Source organism: Callorhinus ursinus, unplaced genomic scaffold, assembly GCF_003265705.2.
Source record: "Callorhinus ursinus isolate GAN/ISIS: 27379988/994484 unplaced genomic scaffold, GSC_fseal_2.0 scaffold20, whole genome shotgun sequence".
Classification (NCBI taxonomy): domain Eukaryota; kingdom Metazoa; phylum Chordata; class Mammalia; order Carnivora; family Otariidae; genus Callorhinus; species Callorhinus ursinus.
Genome location: NW_027397082.1, coordinates 17,486,718 through 17,508,024, shown reverse-complemented (window position 1 = coordinate 17,508,024; position 21,307 = coordinate 17,486,718). Strand labels below are relative to the sequence as shown.

General features: G+C 48.7%; 1 protein-coding gene across 2 annotated transcripts in view; it reads left to right on the top strand.

Moving 5' to 3' along the window:
- Nucleotides 1–21,307, top strand: part of CNNM2 (cyclin and CBS domain divalent metal cation transport mediator 2) — a 148,831-nt gene extending 127,524 nt beyond the window's left edge. Inside the window, exons 5-8 of one of the 2 annotated variants that reach the window (XM_025881133.2) lie at nucleotides 6,780–6,873; nucleotides 10,136–10,201; nucleotides 13,890–14,074; nucleotides 14,790–21,307. In XM_025881133.2, coding sequence (XP_025736918.1) covers nucleotides 6,780–6,873; nucleotides 10,136–10,201; nucleotides 13,890–14,074; nucleotides 14,790–14,999 — 555 coding nt within the window. In that variant the 3' untranslated portion in view covers nucleotides 15,000–21,307. The remainder of the gene's footprint in view (nucleotides 1–6,779; nucleotides 6,874–10,135; nucleotides 10,202–13,889; nucleotides 14,075–14,789) is intronic. The other variant, XM_025881132.2, reaches the window with a different exon arrangement.

Here is a 21,307-nt window from a genome sequence, read left to right as displayed (position 1 = left end):
TGGTTCTTTTAAAAGATTAACAAAATCAGTTTTCTACTGATGTAATTCATGTGATAAGAGAGAAAAACAAAACAAGAAGTTCTTTCTTGGCCTTTAAAACAGCTAGATTCAAGGAAATCACTTGGAAAAAAATTGAAACTTGGAGGAGCTCATTTTCTGTATAATACAAATGGGCCAAGATGGTATGATTGTCAGATTTCCTAACTAAAAAGGTAGCAGTTAGAGAACAGCAACGTCCCCGAAGACTTATTCACTGTGACTGACTAAATTAGGTTTTTTTAGGAATGCAGGACTAGTTTAAGAACAACAAAACCAAAATATGCCATGTTAATTAGGAAAGGGGTAAAGAAAAAAAAATCCTCATGCTCTTATCAATAGATATCAGAAAGGCAACTGACAAAATTAAGCATCCATTTTTTTTTATTTTAGAAAACAAAACAAAAAATCTTTGTAAAAATCCATGGTGAGTAGTGAACAAAAAAGAAAAAGTGCTGGTGGGGTGCCTGGGTGGCTCAGTCGTTAAGCATCTGCCTTCCGCTCAGGTCGTGATCTCAGGGTCCTGGGATCAAGCCCCGCATCAGGCTCCCTGCTCCGCGGGAAGCCTGCTTCTCCCTCTCCCACTCCCCCTGCTTGTGTTCCCTCTCTCGCTGTGTCTCTCTCTGTCAAATAAATAAAATCTTAAAGAAAGAAAAGAAAAAGAAAAAGTGCTGCAAAATCAATCATATCCTTAAACTGACAGCCTCCTTTTGGGAATACATACATACAATCCCTCATACACATGCATCTAAAGAAATTATTTGCTAAAGTTATCTATGTAAACATATTTATAGCAAATTTGTTAATTATAATAAAGTAGTAGTTCATATGTCTCAAACACTTATATTAACCACATGATGAGACCATCATGTAGTCATGAAAGAAGTGGAAAGCACATAGAAAAATATCAAGAGGGTGTGTACAATAATTATAACTACTATAAACCGTTTTTCTAATTCATGGAGTTGGTATTTTATAGTGAAGGATTTGTTGGTCCTTTGGGGAGTAAAATATCTAAAGAAGCAAAAAATACATATATATATATTTTTTGCAATTGTGTGTGTGTATATAATTGCTCCTTCACATTACATAACCAGATTGATTTTTTTTGAAAAAATACAAAATATAAAGAATACTAGGACAACAAATAGCTCTTTTCTTTGCCAATTATAGAATCAATAAGAGGAACACTTTTTTTTTTCTCCTGGTGTTAATTTTTCTGCTTGATTTCATGCCTCGGGGTTTTGTTGTTGTTCAGCTGTCCCACTCAACGTCTCTCCTCAGGGCCTCTGACAGGGCTTCAGAAGGGGTTTTCCCTGGAGAGTGAAATCCGTTCCTTTGTGGGGGTGGCAGGTAGCATCTTGGAGCTTACACATCCCTAGACATTACTTAGAACCATTTCACCTGTTATTGGAAGAGGATTTTAAGCCTTCAAGACCAAACCTTTATTGAGGATTTTTGAGCTGTAGAGTCTGTGTGTCCCAGTGAATAATCTTTCGTCCCGAGTCAAATACAGATAGCACCCATTTTGAAGGAAAAAAAAATTACTCGGATACCCAGGGTTGACCCGATTTTTAACAAATTATACTTAGATATGTGTAAATAAAAACTAGGTATAAGCCCCTTTTGCGCTCTTTGAGTTAGAATTTGTATAAACCAAAACAGACTTGTAATTAATATTTTAAATGTGTTAATGACATTGGCTGCTGGGAAAGTACCACTGGTCCCAGTAAGGCAGGGGCTCTGGTGCAGGCTCTTTTGCACTCAGCACGCTTGGGTCTCCATGTGCCCAGCCATGACTGACACTTCTTCAGCCCTTGGTTCAGTTTGGGTTCCTTTGAATGTTTGTGCAGGATGCTGTGCTGTTATTTGGCCTCCGCTGGGTGTGACTGGGTTACTGATGTTTGGTCCTCCTCTGTCCCTTTCTCTCCACTTCAGTGCTCCTCACACTTTCACGCACATCACTTGTGGATGCCGCAGGACTGGGGTGAAGTCTGAAATGCTGCTTTTTTCTAACAAGCTCCCAGTTGATTGAGCAGCAAGGCTTAGCCATGATGATTTCAGGTAGTAAGAACAACTTTACCATGCAATTGTGAGCCCCAAGACACTGGCGCTGACCTCTGGTGGTGGCATTTGGTTAGAAAATGGTCAACCAGATGGTCCAAAATATGTGTGCGTTAATCTTTGACCATCAAAAGTTTTTTAAAAATTTAAATATTTGTGAAGGGAACTTGCTATCCCAAGACTACATCTCCGGACTCCAGATTGGAAAACAATTGCTAGGGAACGTTTGAGCCACAGAACAGACCCTCTTCGGGTCATGCTTCCCCTCTTACAGGGCAGTGCTGGTGAACTTCAGCTGGGGTTTGTGCCACTGGGATTCAGTTACCTACTTTCAGGTGTCAAGCCCCACGGAATACTTTGTGATGGTGGTATTTAAAAAAATTAAAAACTCAAAGGTGAACAGGAGACTGCATTGATGTTCGGCATGTGGAGCCTGAGGGAGTTTTGGTCTCCCTGAGTCCGCGCCATTCGCTGACCACTTGATCTTGTTGGTACCAGTGAGGCTAGCACAGGTTCCCACCTTGGGGCCAGGTACAGCACAAGACTGCTTTGAGTACTTTCTGGAGGCTTAGGAGCTTTGAGGAGAGTTCCCTAATAACCTTCTTCCAAAGAAAGGTTAGGGGGCTTGTGATGGTAACTTTACTTAGGAAGCCAGCTTTGCCTGAGACAGGGAGGCCTTCCTTCTCTTTTGTCAGCTTAAACATGAAGTCCAAGCTCTCCCTTTGGGAGCCCGTCATGTGCTGTGCTGATTGTGTGTGTGTGTGTGTGTGTGTGTGTGTGTGTGTGTGTGTGTGCGCGCGGGCGCGTGCGCACGCACGCACGCGCTAATGCTAGAGTATAGAGTAAATTTGTGCATGTTTCAGAAGTTGGTATGTGGCTCCTTACACAGAAAAAAATCCTTATCTAAGGACACCTGATTGGTTGTGAGGCCAGGCAGGCCCTTTCCTCATGGGGGCGGCTTCGATTTGTATACTGGTAGGTCTCTTTGGAAATGGTCACTTTGGGGAGCCATTGACACACATACAGGAATAAAAAATGTTTACTGGATGTTTCTAAAATCTGCCTGCCAGAAAAGCTTCACTTGTGTAGTGAGGAGTACAGGGATGGGCAGTTTTCAAAGCGTGGAATTGTAGAATCCTATAAAACTAGAATCAAAAGAACCATGGGGTCCTTTAGTCCGTTGCATTTTTATAAATGAAGGAAAATGTGTCTGGCGCAGTGGTTCCTTCGTGCTGATGCTTGACAAAGTTTTCACCCGTTTGAGACAAAGTGAGAAAAATAAAGACAGCTGCAGCAAGATCTTCATAAAATTACATATATTCAGTTTAAAGACCTGTCTGTTCTGAAATTATATATTTTATGTATTTTGGGGGTGAAGATGTCTGGCCTGAAGCAAAATGGTGGTTAGAGTAGATGGTTGCGTTTTTAAAAACATCTGTATGAAATAAAAATTCAGCACTGCCGTCTCTGAGGCTGGAGGTTTGTTTTACTAGTTCTGGGAATCCACACACGAGGAACCGGGAGCCCCGGGGACCACCTCGTAGCCTGGTCGATGTCAGCTTGGTGGGCCGCAGGAGGTGGCTGAGCCTCCCCAACCTGGAGGCGCGTCCCAAAGGGTGGAGAGATGAACTAAGATGGCTAAGATCCAGAGCTTTGAGTCTTTGTGTGGCTGTCCTTGTTCAATTCGCAGACAGCCACCATGACTACGGGGGAGTTTCCTGAGAGACTAGGGTACGCAGAGACTCCAGAGCTGGGGCCATTGTTCACAAACAGCCTTGTAGCAACGATTCCCAACCTGCTACGTGCTATAATCAACTGGAGAGCTTTATTAGAATCCTACTGCCCAGGTTGCAGCCATACGAGTTAAATCAGAATGCCTGGGAGTGGGAGCCAGACATCAGGTTTTTTGTTTTTTATATCCCCAGGTGTTTCCAGGACACAGCAAGAATTGGGGATCTCTGTCTTTGAGCTGACTTGGCCGGGGTTCCAGGCATGCTTGTGGTGTATGTACTGCCCTGGGAAAAGCTCCTTCCCAAGAGGCAGACCCCATATTGTTATCTACAGTCTTTTGGGGAGTGCCTGTTACCCTGCTGGTTCTGATGAAAATTATAAAGAATTGTGAACGGCTGCCCCTCTGCAGGGACACAGAATACAAAAGGCCTTGGAGCTTGTAAAACAAATGATCCAGATCCACTGGAGACCCATAAAGATGGAAGTCGTGATGAGGCTCTGTTGCATTTGATGCTTCCTCTTGATTTTCTGCATAGGAATTCAGGTTACGAGATGGTCCTGCAGCCACTATTGAGCTTACGACTACAGAGACAGCCACATACATCTATATGAACTACTTGATACAAGGTCAAGGGTTAGTGCAGGAAGAAATGGATTAAGTAACTGACAGGATCTGTACCATCCGGAGCTTGGTTTTATCGTTCACCAGAGTCTGAGTACTATGTCCCTACCTGTCTTCTTTCCCTCCTCTCTTAAGGGATCCTGCCTCTGAAGCTAGTCACTGCCCCTCGTCTGTTCTTTCCTCCCAGCTTCCAGCTTTTGCTCCCGTAGTGACCACCTCTTCTCCCCCTATACTCCTCCCCCCCATCTCCATCCTGACCTTCCTCCTAACCTTCATTCTTCTGCTTCAGCCTTTCTTGATGGACCCTTTCCTGATGGACTCTTCTGGAAGGGAAGGTGTCCTGTCCCCGCTTGTCTACCGCACTGATACAGCAGCGCCTCTCCAGTGTTTCTTTCCGCGCTCGTGGTGCCCGTCTTCTGGTCACTTAGAGCAAACTTCTGCCACGATTCGTGACTGCCCCTCGCCCCCTTACACTCCCTTCTCCCTTCTGCTTTCGCCAAACTGGGTGCATCCCTTATCCACAGCTCCTCCCCTAGCCCCCTTCTTCCAGCCCTGTGGTTCCCAGCCTGGGAGCCTGGACTCCGTCTTTCTGGAGCTAAGCCCCTGTGTGCAAGCACGGGCCCCACTGGTCTGTCCCCCCAGGAGCCCCGCGGTCTCCCCAGCTCTCCAGATGCTCTTCCAGCCACCTCTCCCTCGCCTTCCCGCGCAAACCCAGAGAGCCTGGCTGTCTGCTGTTTCCCACCTCTGACCTGCCCTCCCTTCTCTTGGCTCAAATCCTCCTCCTTAGATTTTCCTTCCTGTACAAAATGTGTAGAAGAACAGGAAGTAATTTTTTTCTCTGATTCCCTTAGATTCTGGCCGTTTTTCCTCAGGGAGACTTTTTGTTGACCGCCTCGTCCCATCGGTCTTGCACCTGCTCCCATCTGTCGCGCACGGTGGAAACTTGCGCGTGGCAAGGGCGCTCTTCGCCCAGACCCCATGGCATCTCTGGGGCCCTGCGTGCTTTGTACTCAGGGCTCCCGGCCCCCAATTGTTGGCAGGGCGGTTTTACATTGCGGCGGGGGGGGGGGGTCAGCTTTTCTTAGAGCAAGAGAGTTGGTTGGGAAGTGATCACACTGCTATTTGGAGTGAAGGGAAACCTAAAAGAGAGACAGTAGATGGTTTTCTGAAGAAGTGATTGGAGGAAAGTCTTCCCTTACTGGGAATGTAGTGTATGACAATAGGGAACTATGAAAATAATCGTTTGTGTTAGTGGGCGGCGTAACGAGCTTGTTGGCCAAGAGCTTGTTCTTTGCTTAATCCTTCTGAGCCCCTCTCCTGACCTGTAAGGCGGGGGGAGTATTGTGTCTACTTCATGGAGTTACGAGCACTTAAGTGAATTAAGAAAGCACTGACTTGTTCGCACAGTTCTCCTTCAATGAGTGGTACCGTCATTTTTCTTTTCCTATCATAAAGGATGTACCATAAAGGTAGCCTTCACTGGAGAGGCAGCTCTAGTACGGTGACCAGGAGCCGTTCTGGCGCTCGGCTTGGGAATCCAGAAGTGGAGCTCACTGACTAGGATATTCCAGTCACCTGGAAAACGCATGCTGGGCACCTCCCATGCAGGGATCGCAGTGGACCCTCAGGCTAGCAGGGTGAACGAGGCGTCCGCAGTCTGTCCTGCAGGAACTGATGCGTGAAGCTGTGGACAAGTTAGAGGAAGAGGAGGGGAGGGAGGACTTCAGGGAGAGGTTTTGTCCTGATGGAAGGAGACTTGCTAAGGTGCTTTTGCAAGACTGAGGAGGAAGTTCGGAGGTGTTGCGGTGCCCGTGGGGGGTCTGGGTGACAAGGGGTCCCGCCTGCAGACACAGGATGCTGTGTTAGCGAGACCGGAGTGAATTTGGTCCCTGGAGCCCAGGTAGTCCATGGCCATGAACCGTGTTAACCCTTAACCCTGGTGCTGCTCCAGCTTGGCCTCCTGCAAGACCATGTCTTCCCCCGTGTTTGTCCCACTGATGGGGCGAGAGCACCATCTTTTTATTACTGGAGGGTTCCCAAAGAATCCATGCACAAACTAGGGATGCTGGGAAAATACTAAGTGGACTCACAGAAATTAAACCTCACACGTTCACGGTTATCTCTGCATCTCCAGCCAAATCCAGTTTCCATGTTTAAGATGAATTAACCCTCTCTGCTAAGTGGGAAAGAGCATGCGAGGCTTTCCTTCCCAGGGATGGTTGGGAGAGGAATTTAGACAAAAATCTGAGGGACGACAAATCTTGCACAGAGCTTGCTGAGGGACTGGTGTAACTGGACTGAAAACCCTCCCCTTTTCTTCTCACAGGGGAAAGTGGAAGTAGAAGCTGGGAAGGAAGGCATGAAATTCGAAGCCAGTGCTTTCTCCTACTACGGCGTGATGGCTCTCACGGCCTCTCCAGGTGAGCGCCCCTCCTCTGCCCGTTGGGGCAGGGCTGGGTTTTAGGACAGAATGCCCTTCCACGGTCACCTTTCTGTACCGGCCAGCTAGCCCTGTTTATCTACGTCTTGACCTTTTTATTGAAGCATATCATGTGTACCAGAACCCCCCCACCCTCAGAAATCCTAAGCCTGTGCCCCCATGAACTTTGACACAGCCAAGCCTCCCATATGAGGTGGCGCCCAGTTCAAGAGATAAATGTCACCAACCCCACAGACCCCCCCCGCCACCACACTCTCTGTCACTGTCCCCCAGACCGCTGCCTTGACTTCTAAGCGCAGACTAGTTTTGCCTGTTTTTGAACTTGTATAAATGGGCTGACACGGGATATATTCTCTCGAGTCTGGCCCTTCCCATCCAGTGTTGTCCTTGTCACATTGGTCACTATTGCTGTGTGCGCTCAGACCTTCTCACTGCCATGCAGTGTTGCATTGTGCAAATACACAGCAGTGGACTTTGTTCGCTGCTGATGGACATGGGGGTCGTGTCCTGCTGGGGGCTGCCATGCGTTGTGTGGCCGCGCACGTTGCCCTTGGGCACGTCTTCCACGAGCGTGTGTGCGTTTCTGCTGGGCGTATGTGTGGGAGTGGCACCCGGGGCTCCCTCCTGCCTGTGCTGACAGGGGTTCCAGTGGCTCGACACCCACTGCTAGATGTTGTCGAGTCTTTTAAATGTCTGCTGTCCTGGAGGTTTTTAAATTTGCATTGTCCTGAGGATGAACGAGCTTGTTAATGGATATTTATTGCCGATAGCCGGCTCTTCTTGTCTAGGCAGCTGGTCAGGTGAGTCTGCCAGCTAAGGATGGCTGTGCCCTAGGTGTCGGCCCGGTGTTCTGAGCCCCAGATGCCAGCAGGTGGTATCTAGCAGGAACATGGAGCACAGATAGCTTGCTTTGCAGTGTGCTTGTGCCGCCGCCTTCGCCTGGCTGGACCGGTGCTGACAGGTAAACAGAGGTGCTGCAGTGCCACCTTGTGGCCACAGAACCAAATGACATGCTGCGCTAGGAAACTTAAAAACCCCAAACTTCAAAATAGCCCATCCTAAAACAACCTAGGCCGCTTCTGGAAACCAGTCTCAAAAGGGGAGGGGATACCTCCAGACCCATCTGTTTTTGTGACCTTAGTCTTCATCTGCCACGCCACACACTGTCCTGGGCACCCGAAGATGTTACTACAGTTAGGAAGCCAAGGAAGTGTTCAGGATTCTCTTCATGCCCCTCAGCCTCCCCTGCCCCAGATGCATCTTCTCAGTATCCTGCTGTGGGGTTTTCAGCCACATTGGCCAGCCTCCCCATTGCCAACTGTGGACTAACACCAGTGTGAACATGGGCCTGTCTAACCCCACTTAATTGTGACTGCTATAAACTTGAAGGTGGTCTGCTCTCAATGCTCCCAAGTGGGCGGGGAGGGTCCTAACTAGTCTGGGAGGCCCTGGGCCACAGCTGCAGTTTCACTGCATACGGTGGGCTGCCTTTGAGAAAGGTCTTGGTTTCCTCCTTATTAAAAGGACATAATAAGGTTACCTCATGTGATTGTTAGAAGAATAGAATGTGATGATACTTATCCATATGAGTGCTTTGTAAGCTTGAGAGCACAGAGGAAATGTCGGTGTAAGAGCTGGGTGTTGAACTTGTGACTGCTACTGGGCAGCCAGCCTCGAATTAGCCCCAGGTTAGCAGAGTCAGATTCAGAAGGTGGCTTTGAAAAGAAAGTTACAAGAGTAAGGATGTACTGATCACTGATTCTTGAAGCCTAAACATTAGCCCGATTTATATGAACTGTGGGTTCATGTAAAGGCAAATCCTATTCAGAAAAGGAGTTGAGGAGCAGGCCTCCCATACAGCAACCCTGTGGGGCTGCAGCGGCCTGGCCTCATTGGGAAATGCCAGGAAGGAAGGGGATCTCATTAATAGCATTTTTTTTTTTTTAAAGATTTTATTTATTTGACAGAGAGAGACACACCGAGAGAGGAAACACCAGCAGGGGGAGTGGGAGAGGGAGAAGCAGGCTCCTCGCCAAGCAGGGAGCCCAGTGCTGGGCTCGATCCCAGGACCCTGGGATCATGACCTGAGCCAAAGGCAGACGCTCAACGACTGAGCCACCCAGGCGCCCCTCGTTAATAACATCTTACTTATTACAAAGCCCAGTATTTTACTCGACAAGTAGGATTTGGGATTTTGTATACTCATTGAGAGATACAGTTAGTGTCCTAATCTCAAGATAATATTTCTATTTCTTAATATTGATTGCCTAGAAAAATCCTACAGTAATCAATTTCAAGACCCGCCCAATTGCGTGTCAATTATACTGCAATTTAAAAACAAAAAACAGAGGGGCATCTGGGTGGCTCAGTTGGTTAAGCGTCTGCTTTCAGCTTAGGTCATGATCTCAGGGTCCTGGGATCAAGCCCCACGTCAGCCTCCCTGCTCAGTGGGGAGTCTGCTTCTCCCTTTCCCTCTGCCCCCCAGCTCATGCTTTCTCTCTCTCTCTCTCGCAAATAAATAAAATCTTTTTTAAAAAAATAAGAAAAAATAAAAAACAACTAAAAAACCCAAAAACAACCCTGCCCAAGAAATAGGACTCCTGCCAGGGAGAGCAGTGTTGATTGGACTTTTCAATCAGACGGACCTGTAGCTCTCTGAGTAGCAGTGATGAGGATGACTTTGGTCCACCGTTCCCAGGAGACCTGTGCCTAACGTTCTTTATTTACTGTCTTCTAATACTTTGAACTTTCAAAATATTCCAAAACAATTCAAAATATCAGGCAAAATTACAAGACTAAGGATGTCTGTGAATTGAATAACTAACTGCTTTGCCACAGGGAGGGATGCTGTAGGCTCTGTTGGCGCGGGCGGCTTGGGTCATGCTCTTGGGTCAGTTGATTAATTGAGTCCCCCTTTTGTGTGGCTCGTTGAGATTTAAATCCTTAAGAAGAGCACGTTTTGAGCTATAAGCCCCAATAGAGTATTAATGGCTTAAGAGATTTCTAGGTTAGTAGAGAACCATTTGAATAGGATTTCTTCTGATTTCAGGCTCCGTATATTGCTCTTCCTGGAAAGCAGCATGTGTTCCTTTTTTAATTTCCATAATATCATATAGGCTTTTGCGTTTCTGGAATTGAATGCTCATATTAGTAGAACAGGTATCCACTCCTGTCCCCTGAGTGCAGAGATCTCCTTTCTTGCCTTTTGATATGGTCTCACCCTGTTTTTCTCCATTTTTCAGTTCCTTTGTCCCTGTCTCGTACCTTTGTTGTCAGCAGAACAGAGTTGTTAGCAGCAGGTTCTCCAGGTAACTCTGCATGTTTCCTTTTCATAATTCTTCTGGTTGCCTCCCTTGACACCCCGCCAAAGTCTTGGCCGGCCAGATCGGTTCCCTTTATGTGGTCGAGGTTGTTTGCGGTTTTTCTTGGAGGTCTCGAACTCTCCACGTTTCCAGACACGGTAGTGAGCTGTCCAGGAACGGAGAAGCCCACAGCAGTCATGGGAAGGGTTCAGGAGCCTGGCAGGCGGTGTGTGGGCGGGAGTAGTGCTGACCCGCAGAAAGCGAGCACGGTGCTGGCCTGGGTCATCACTGTTCCCTGTCTGGCCCACCCACACCGCTGACCTTGGGCTTTCAGGGCAGCACAAGGGGGCTGCTCTTGGTTCTTTGACCTCAGCAAAGTCAGGGTGTGTGGAGTTTGCAGAGGCCGCAGCGTTCTCGGTTCTGTTGCTTTGGTCCTTGTCCCAGCAGCCACACGAACGGGGCACGTGCGTCCCCGCCTCTGACAGGCAGGTGGCCCTGCTTGTCCTGTCTCCTTTTCTGTTTTGAACGAGTGCTGTGCACATTCCTCCCCGGCTGCCCGCCCTGCAGGAGAGTTCGCTCATGCCTGCCTAATACGTCCAGCAGCTAAAAAGAAAGGCAGAGGTTTAATCTTTCTTTAATTAAAATTGCGGAGCTTTTGGGAGTTGAGTTTTTCTGTATTTATTTCGTTCCACACAGCTTATATCTTAAAATCTGATGAAATTGGCGTTCCTAATCCAGGTTCAGCAAAACTCTCAAATGCTGATATTTAGTAAAAGAGGCAATACTTGTCCTAGAAAGAAGCTAATGTTCCCTCAGGTCTTTGCTCTGAAAAAGCTGGGGGTGTATGGGGATAAGATCTTATGTGTAGGTCTGTTTGAATCCAACCAGCTGGCGGAATAAACATGCCTGTGCACACAACATACGTACATATGCACAGAAATACATATTTGTGTGTCAGTACCTGTGTTAGTGTGTTTTCTCCCCATTTTGTTTGCCAGCATCTGCCACCTATTTAAAATACCACAAGTGCTGAACAAGAGTGACTTTAAAAAAGTGACTTTTGGGTGAAGCTCACAAAATGTCATTTGTATTTTACTTTTCCCATGGAACTTAGAGATTTCTGAGCCGTGTCCACTCTATCTGGTCCTGTAATAATTAAAACACAAAACAAAACACCATTTTGTGGGTGCAGGCCTTCAGGATGCTGGCATTATAATAATTTGATACCGAATAGGTGGAGGTTGAACTAAACCAGTGATTTCCAGCCTATTCCAAAAGGTGCTTTGTGGCTCCAATGGAGGAGGCTGGGAGTGTTTCTTTACCTTTCTGGCTTACTCCTAAAAAGAAAGAATTCCTAGGTGCTGAGAAGGCATAAGAGGAATTAAAATGGGAATGTTTTATCATAATTATTATAAAAATTTGGCACATAAATTTGGCCACAAAACATGACCTGAACTGGGGGCTGGCCACTTTTAAAGTCTTTATTCTCCTTGGCGTGAATACTCCTGTCTCACTGCATGTTCACGAAAGGCTGGTCGCGTGGGGTCCCTGTCACGCTCGCTGCTGTAGAAGGGGTTCTGGGAAACAGGGTCTGCTTACCCACACGGCGGCCGGGACGCTGGGCAGTGGGTTCCTGGCAAAGGCGAGGGCTCATCTCACAAAAGAGATGAGAGGAAATGGACTAGGGGTCTAGATACCTTGGGGAAACCAGAGAAATTGCCCTGTAATCCTCTTGAGGAGGAAAGAACAGGAGACTCAGAAGTAGGGCCTCTGACGTCTGCCTGCCAATGCACAGTCTGATCAGTAAGCAGAGTGCCCTTTGAATGTTTTGGTTTTTTAACCTTTAAATTATAACATACAGACGTAAACACCGTCTATAGAAATGGTGATGTGATTTGGGGCTAAAGCCCAGGGATACAGTGGGATCCCTTGTTTCAAAAGAACAATTCCATCTGTCAGCCCGGGTGAGGCTCTCACAAGTACAGAAAGGCTCGGACCTGAGGTTGGGCACCTGGCGGACAGGTGGGGAATGAGGCAAACAGGAAATAGAATAATGTTAACTAGGCTTATTGACGGGGTATTTGTTAGGTGTCAGGTGCTGTGCCAAGCACTTTGTACGTTATCTCCTTTGGAGTCCTCATCAGACTTTATGATCTTCTTACAGATAGATAGGGAGTCTGAGACTTAGTAGAGTTGGGTCATCTGACCAAAGTTCCCTTCTGCTGAAGAGAAAACGTGATAGATTACTCATTTGCCTTGTTCTTTCAGAAGAAAAGTAGAAGCAAGCAGAGGAACGGCTACTCTGAGTTTAATTCTGAACAACAGAAAATCTGACAGAATTGTAGGGGAAGTTGTGCTTGACAGTTTCAGGAGAAAGGGAACTGACCATTTGAGGTTCACTGAGTACTTACCACGGTTTGTTATGGTTGTCATATTTTAAGAGGGACGTTTACTGAGTGGAAGGAATCTCAGAGGGTGGTCGGGACAGGGTAAGGAGTGACAAAACGTGATGTGAAGGACGTCGAAGTATTTAGCTGGATGAGAAGAGGCTGAAGGAGAACACAACCATCTTCAGACTTTTCAGGGCTCTTTCAAGTAGCAGAGGAGTGGCGGTCCCTCAGGGGAGCTCTACGGATGGAGGGAGAGACTGCCATATCAGTCCGAGGGGGTGGATTTTGATGGGCGTGATGGCAGATGTGGATGAGTCGAAGGGCAGGACCAGCCGAGGGCCAGCTCCTGTGGGAGCATCTGTCAGGGGCATACTGCAAAGACGGACCGGCCTGATCTCCATCAGAATTGGTCCCCTCCTGTCCTGTGACATTAACGCAGGTCAGGGCCTGTCCAGTGTGAACACCCTCTTTAATATTTACTGAACAGATTTGATTGGAAAAGCAAAAATGGAGGAAGCTTTGATGAAAGTGAGGGTGCATTTTATTTTCAACAAAATGTACATTAGAAGCTACAGTCAACTTGCCTTTGAGAGCAACAACACTAAACTCACTGAATTTCCTTTCACTTTGTTTTAACGTATGAATACTGTCCATCTCCTCAAAGACTCCCGCAGCACCTACGGTCCCTTAAGCCTTTTAAGAGTTTGGTCTTAAAGTCTTCTAGTGTTCCCGAAACACTGAGACACACTTTGGCTGCCTGATGGGGATTTTACTGGGGTCAGAGACAAAGATAATAGGTTCAGTTGGGGGATATGGTATGAACAGACAGAACTCTTTGGATCCCTTTAAAACACATATTGAAAAAAAATAAAAAAGAGAAACAAACTGAAAAAAAAAAAACACATACTGATTTACAAACATTCTCAAGAGTACTTTGCTTTTGCTTCTGGCAAAATAACAAAGTGCTGCCCTCCCATGCCCCATGTTTTCTTTCTGGGAGCTTCTGTGTCTCCCCACGGCCTGTGCATTTCACGGCACTCGGGGATGCTCCTGGCCCAGGTGCGGTCAGAGCCTGGGGAAGGACTGTGTGCATGAACAGGGCCGAGCAGGGGAACTGAATGGACCCTTTGCTGACGAGGGCAGGGGCGGGGGGTCCTCTAGGTGGTGAGCTGTACGATGCTCAGGCATCTGGTATAAGTTGATCGAACTGGTCTATTTCTACTTTTTATTATTTGGAAAATAAAGAGCTGACTGTTCTATGTACCTCACTTAAAAGGTTCTGGGGTTTGTTTTTCCTTTTCTAGGTGAAAACAAGTCGCCTCCTCGCCCCTGTGGCTTGAACCACTCAGACTCTCTGAGCCGAAGTGACCGGATTGACGCGGTGACGCCAACACTGGGGAGCAGCAATAATCAGCTCAACTCTTCGTTCCTTCAAGTCTACATCCCTGACTACTCAGTGCGAGCCCTTTCTGACCTTCAGTTTGTGAAGGTAAGAGAAGAGCGCATGGTTTGGCTGGGCCCGGCCACTGGAGGTGACCTGCCACAGCAAGTTGTCCGGCGTCCCGGTCCCGGCCCTGGCCCTGGGCTTCCCCCTTGTCGTTTGGGTGCCCCACCTCCAGGTCCTGTGCCTGGCTGGGACACCGGCTTGGGGAGACCTTCTCTCCCTGGCTCTGACAAAAGAGCTGCCAAGTCAGAGGTGGCTTGCTCAAGGAGTGAGAGCTGGAGACAGAAAAAGAATAAACCTTTTCCAGCGAGTCCTCATGAGCTCGTGACTCTAGTGAGTCTGGGTGGTCCCCAAAGGGCTGAGATCGGAGACCCTGAAGACTTGCTGAGATGGGGTGGGAAGAACCCTCTGCTTCTCTTCTGCCCCGAGACAGGGTTCTTTTCTTAGTCTGGAATAAAGACGTCTTTTGAACCAAAGAATGAGCCAGCTTCAGCTGATGGAAGCCTATCTCCATTTTCCAGTCTCTGTGAAATTTTGAGATGAAAACTTGGAAATGGCTTATATCAGTAAAAACTGACTTGTTCTCCAGAGTCCACTTGAACTTGAAAAGTGGCTCAGTTTATATTCGAGGATGATATTTTCCTAGAAAAACCTGTGCGGGCATTTTGGGGGACTCTAACATGTAATACAGTGTCGGGACAAGAACACCTAAAAATAAGCGTTCTCTTGGTTTGTCTTCTGTACCATCTTCTGGCCCCAGATCTCAAGACAGCAATACCAAAATGCCTTGATGGCATCCCGGATGGACAAAACTCCTCAGTCTTCAGACAGTGAAAACACTAAAATCGAATTGACTCTTACGGAGCTGCACGATGGGTTGCCAGATGAGACCGCCAACCTGCTCAATGAACAGAACTGTGTGACACACAACAAGGCCAACCACAGCCTGCACAGCGAAGGGGCCATCTAGGGCGCCCCCCGCCGACCCTCACCCCCCACTCCCAAGGCCCCAGGCCAGCTGACCGTGAATCCCATTAGTGTGAGCTTGTGTGCCATGCTGCATCCTGCAACATCCTGAGACCAAAGACTTTGTCCCCTTCCCGGAAGCAGCGGCGGAGGATGGCGAGGGCAGGAGCAGAAACTAGAAGTGTGACATCAGCAGCTAGGGCATGGCATTCGAGATTTTGGAGATGAACTTCTTCCACCCAAATAGAATCATGTTTATTTTTTCAGTTGTACCTTTTATCTTTATTCACTCTCCTCCTTCCTCAATCTGCATGAAGTTGAAAATTGTTGCGGTTTATTTTTATTTTTATTTTTCCAAGAGATCATGTTTTTAAACAGTGTCTTTTGCAGAGTTTTACGTTGTTTTGTGTGAACTCTGCCGTGACTCCATGACGTGACCCGAACCGAATGGACTCGCTCCTCCTCCCTCGGCCTGCGCGGCCCTCCTCGGGCGGGGCGCGCCTCCTCCGTGCCCAGCGGGTGTCGCTGTGGAACTTGAAGGATGAATGAAGAAAACTGCGGTTGCAGACCTGCCAGGTCTGTCCCACTGTGGGGCGGAGGCTGCGCGGGGCCTGCAGTCGCCTCCGTGAGCTCAGTGTTGTTTTAAGTTAATGTTTAACCGTGTCCCTTTCCCTCAGAAAGGTTTAACATTTGCTTGGAATGTGATTTTTTGCTCCTACTCTAAGGAATTTTTATCACCAAAATGAATGTTAATGAATTTGAAGCCCATGGTTTATCATTGGCAAGAGGCAAGGTGACTTCATGGCGCCATTCCTCCAGCCTGGATTCTCCGGCCCAGCCAGGCCGCCTCCCCAGCCCAGCGCCCCAGCCTCCAGAGCGCCGCCACCCGCCTCCCCGTCCTTGCTCTCGTTAACCCAGGATGCTGCTACACAGATGCCAAATGGAAATCTTCCAGAGGGCCTTTGAGTAACCGCGCGGTGTGGAGTCGAAGCTCCTCCCCTTCCCACCGGGATGACGTTAATTGTCCGGAAAGGAGCTGGGCTGCCCGCGGCGCGCTGGGCTCTGTGCCCAGAAGGCGTTGCCAGACCCAGGTGTTTAAAGGAGGGAACTCTGGGGACGACGGGCCCCCGCCCCTCCTCCTCCTCCTCCTCCTCCTCCTCCCAGGGAGCCCCCTGTCCCTCTTCCCCTCTGTCCCTGGGCTCCTGGGGCCGAGCGGTGGCTGTGGTCCTCGCTCGAGGACGTCTGTGCCTCCCGCCTCAGATGCGGCCCAAGCCGGAGAGGCTGCCTGTCCAGCCCCGGGTCGGTTTGGCCCCAAACAGGGATTCAGAAACCAAATGTGTGTCGTGGCCGTTTCGTGTGTGTCTCCGCCTTACTTTAATACCAAATTCATCACGTGCAGTGAAATTAATGTCAGGAGGTACTTCTTGAGGGACCGAGTTCTCACCGATCTTATCTGTTTTAAGTGTTAGCCCAAGGGATAGCGCGTTCTGTCGGCGACGTTCGTGCGTCCGCGGAAGGACTGACCGCGGTGCGCGTGGAGGATTGCTACTCCACGCTGCCTCTAGTCGCTGGGTCTCCTGGTCGAAGGGAAGCCCCAGGCCAAGCGACAGTTTCCTTCTCCCTCCTCAAGGTAGGAACGTGTCCCTCAGCCTGGGCTCTGGGCCGAGGGGAGCTGTGGCTGGGGAGTCACCGGCAACATGGAAAGCGGTTCGGTGGCTCCAGTGTCCCAGGCACGTTTACCACAGTATTTCCTCCGGGGTGTCCGTCCTGGAGGGTCTTCCTCGTCAGGTGCCACGCCCCTTAGGGTCACAGGGGCGCCCCCTACGCTGCTGCTGGCACCCAACCTGCCGCGAGCCCCCGCAGCTCTGTAGCTTAATGTTAGTGGGACCCCGGCCCACGAGTATCCCCTTTTATAAACAGATCCGTCCAAGTTAAAAGGTCCCAGTTTCTAAGACGCATCGAGCTGAGCACAAGCCCCGTGTGGCATGGGAACTGGGACTGTCCCCAGCGTGCGCAGAGACGAGCGTTCCCCCTAAGGAAGCGAACCCTGGGTCTTGCAAGGGGAGTGCCCTCCGCCCCCCCCCCCAACAAGCACACCCCTGCTCCGGGCCCGGACAGCGCTGGCCTTCCTGGTGGTTTGGTGGAGCCCGGCCTGCCACGCCGTGCCTCCTCGGACTTGCAGGATCTCTGCCCCCCTCAGCCTCTCCCTGCCGATCTGCTTGTCCACATGTGGCCTGTCTCAGGGTGCCTTGCTTCTGGAAGGAGCTTCTAGAATCAGCGTTAATGTGTTGGGTCTTTGTCAGAGCCCCGCCGTTCCTTTATGAAGTCCTAAAGCTCTGTGAGAGGCGGGGATTGCAGCTGCTGGCTCCTTGACTTCTCACCATGATCATACCTGCCACGCTACCTGCTCAGCGTGGCGGCTTTTAGGGACATCCGTGGAGCAGTGCTGGCCGGGACGGCTTTGCCGTGCGGGCTCCTACTCCAAGAGGATGAAATTTTAGCCTCCCGAGATTGTTTTCTCCACACCACTCTTTACCTTGGATTATTCATATTTTATAACAACGGGGAATCGAAAATAATTCCCAGCTGTAGTTACATCTGCTTTGGGGAAAGCTCAAGACCCTTCGGATCACACTCACCGTCTTGAGTGGTCAGATTCTTCTCCCAGGTCCTACTTTCCCTCTGGAAACTACCCGCGGGCTGTTGAAGGAGAAACACTGGCTCGTGGCTTCACCGGGCAGCACGATGATTTTGGCTTATAAGTTCTATGCAGTTAGATGTCTATGAAGGGGAGTCCGCGGAGAAAGACCCTCAAACGTTTGAGGTCTCCATGTGCAGCGGCCGGGTCTTAGACTTGCACCGCGCCTAGATCCTCCTCCCCTGGGGCTGCTGGCTTCGTGAGTGTGGCGGGGAGTGGGCTGTGGCACAGACCAGGTGCTGGGGTCTTGAATGCTGCGGGAGCCCTCGTTGTCAGACCCCACGCCTGTCTGCGGTGGCTTCCAGCCCTGGCTCTGTGGGACCAGACAGGGCCGCCTCCTGCTTCTGGCCACTCTAGCATCCCAGAGGTTCCACCTGAAACTGGATCCCTAGTAGCCAGATGTTCCCAGGACAGTCTGCTTTGTCTTTATAAATGAGAAGGTTTTGTTTTTTGGGTTTTGTTTTTTTTTTTCCCTACTGCCCTACAGGTTCTTTCCCTTTATTTCTCTCTGTTCTGTATTCATCAGGCAAGCCCAAAATCATATATTTAAACTTTTAGGAAAACAGACCATTAAGATGTGTATGTACGGCGGACATTGGGGTGCTAGTCAACTAGTTTAAGTCTTGGTTCTTACATGATTTGCATTTCAAAGGGCACACCACTTAACTCTGTTCTACCCTCCCTCCTCACTTCACTTAGGGAAGAGATCGGTGCCCATGCTGACATGATTGGCTTCCCCATGTGGGAGGAAGTGGGGCACCTCGCCATTTTCTAATGTTATTTTAAGGAACTTCTGTGCAAAGGTTGAATGCAGAACTCCACATGAATATGGAACATTAACTGTGAATAGATCTACCTGTGCTCTCCCCAGTACCATCTGACTAAAGGACCAGCTTTTCCAAGTCTAGGAAAATAGTGGTAGACACAAGTAGAACTGCATTTTCACTAGGAATGGAAGTAATAGGAATTTGGGCTAAGCAGGGACCATGAACTTCTGCCCTCACATTCTCTCAGGTTGAGGAGAAGACCCTGGCCGACTGAGCCTTTGTCCTGGCTGGTCAGAAATAAGAAGAAACCCCAACCCTCTCATCTTCTGAAAAGCAGCCAGTAGCGATCTGTAGCTCTCTTCGCCTGTCCTGGGCCAGGATCCCAAGACTCCTCCAGGGTTCGCCAGGGGTGATCCCCAGCGAAGATTCCCAGCGAAAGACTCACCCAGGCTGGGGCGGGAAGGGTGCTTAACAAAGAAGTAGCTGCCAGGGAGGGTTGGCTTGGCACCCACCACATGACCCAAGTTCTCCGATGGCATGAGCAACAGGAACAACTCCCCTATCGCTTTTGACCCCAGAGACAAGTTTTTCTTGCAGGGGGGTGATTGAGCTGGCAGTTCAGGGTGTGGAGGCTTCTGGGCGCCAGTGCGGTATCTGAGGACACAGTTTCTGGGTTGGGTTTGGTTCCACTCTAGGCTCTGGGCTAGTGGTGCTTCTGTCCAGCAAGGAAGGACCTTTGTGTGAGTTGTAGATTGATCCAGAGTTAGGAGGGATTTAGAGAATTAAGTATGAAAGTGGTTTGGGGTGATTCAGAAACTTTCTGATGTAAATTTATCAATGAGCAACCTACTCAGTGGATTTTTATATCTCAGGGCCATTTACAGATCTTTATCTTTTCATATTTCTTTTGTATTCAAATGGACTGATAAGAGAGATGAGTTCAGAGAACTCTAAGATGAGGTTCATTTGCCTCCATTTGAGGGTGAGTGGTGCACCCTTGCCAAGCTTGCTGAGGTCACTGTCCCTCAAGGCTGTGGCAGTGGGCCTTTTTCCTCTAACACTTGCATCCTTCCTGCAGTGAATGCCTACTTGCTGGTTTTCCTTCTGCCCTGTGTGAAGGGTCCAGAGTCCCTGGTCAGCCCGAGGGACGGAAGGAGGTGGTGGCAGTTCACAGCAACTGCAGAGCTTGGAGCAGCTTCCCTCCCGCCATCTTGGCCTGGGGACTGTCTTGGCTTCTTAGCCCTTTGCGGTTGGCTCAGCACAAGTAAGCTTTCTGTGTGTGCCAGAGCCACTGACCTCCTTTCACTAGAATTGTTGTAAATATCTTTTGATGGGAAATACCAGGCTGTACTTGAAGCGACATAGAAACAAAGGTTCTAGTAGCAAGAGAGTCAAGTTCTAGGAATTTGTATACCAAGGTTTTTATGTACACAGCTCCAACACGTCCTAGGAGAAAGACTTGAGTTAGTATATGTGTCTTTGAGTTTGAATACCCACTTAATGTTGAGTTTAAACATGAACTGGAAGAATGGCTTGCCTCTCCTGGCAGGGTATCTTCTGGCATTTGCCCACATCTGACCAACACGGATTCACCTGGGAAGGGATTCCTTTGGGGCCAGATTCTTGTTCAGGTTCACCTTGGAGAGAATTATTACATAGACCTGGTGGGACTTGGGTGCCTTCCCTTTTTGTTGGAAGCCCAGGCCCCTTGGTATACATAGCTGGTCTCAGGCTCCCACAGCAGAAGGGAAGGAATAAGGCCTCAGGACTTTTATTCCCCAGAGAGTCCCAGCCTACCTTCTGATTCGTTAGTCCCCGTGTCTGAAGTCTGCTGTGAAGGTGGAGTGTATCAGTCCATTAACTTCTCTTATTTCTGGAGTCTTTTAAATCTACAAATGTATATGCTTTATTTTATATTATTATTTATTATGTACATATGCCTCTACTGTTAATACATTGTGACTAAGATGAGATATTTTCTAGAGCCCCTCATCCGTGGAGCCTAGGGTTCTCTGGTCCCTTAAAGTGCCTGAGAAGGCAGTGGTTTTCTTTTTTTGTCATAAAGAGGTTGCTGCTCTTACGTTGACCCTAGCATCCCTGCCCCCCCCTTCTTTTTGGGGCCCACCACTATTCCTGATGGGCTAGTGTTTGGGATGAGGAGGGAGGCTGGTCTCCTGTGTTATGGCAGGGCTCTCAAGTACCTCCGTGAAATACTTTAGAGGTTGTTTCCTGGTGATGGGGTCTAACCGCTGTGATGAGACCAGAGCCTTCTTCCTCACTCCCACCCTCCCAGGCCAGGTTGGCAAACTGACCCCACAACAGCGATGGCCTCTAAATTCCCACCTTGGATTGCAGAATCCATCTCTCTGTACCATGGAAGCTGCCTCCCCATCTGGGCTTCTAATAGGCCTTTTCATGGTTTTGAGGCCCAATGCCCACATTGCGTTGGCCCTGAAATAAGACCCTGCTTTGTGTCTGATTTTCATCCTCTTCGGCCTTGACTGTGTCATAGTGTACAATTTCATGCTTCGCAGCAGTGAAGTTTTCCGAACACAGTGTTCAGAGCTGTGTACATAAACCTAAAGAAGCACAGATGACATGTACAGGTTTCCTGAGCTGATTGTCATAATGAATGCATTTTATAATTCAAACGATGTTGTAGATTTACAGTCTCTCCTATTTATTTTGTACCAATTTATTTGTAAATTTTGTGATTGTTTTAAAAGGTTTTTGTTCATTTCTATTATTCTATTTAGATAAAGGATGATTTTCTGTTCACCCTTCCGGCGGATGTTGTGTTCCCTTCCCCCTCCATCTATACGCCACCGCCCTCGGTGCCCTTGCCCA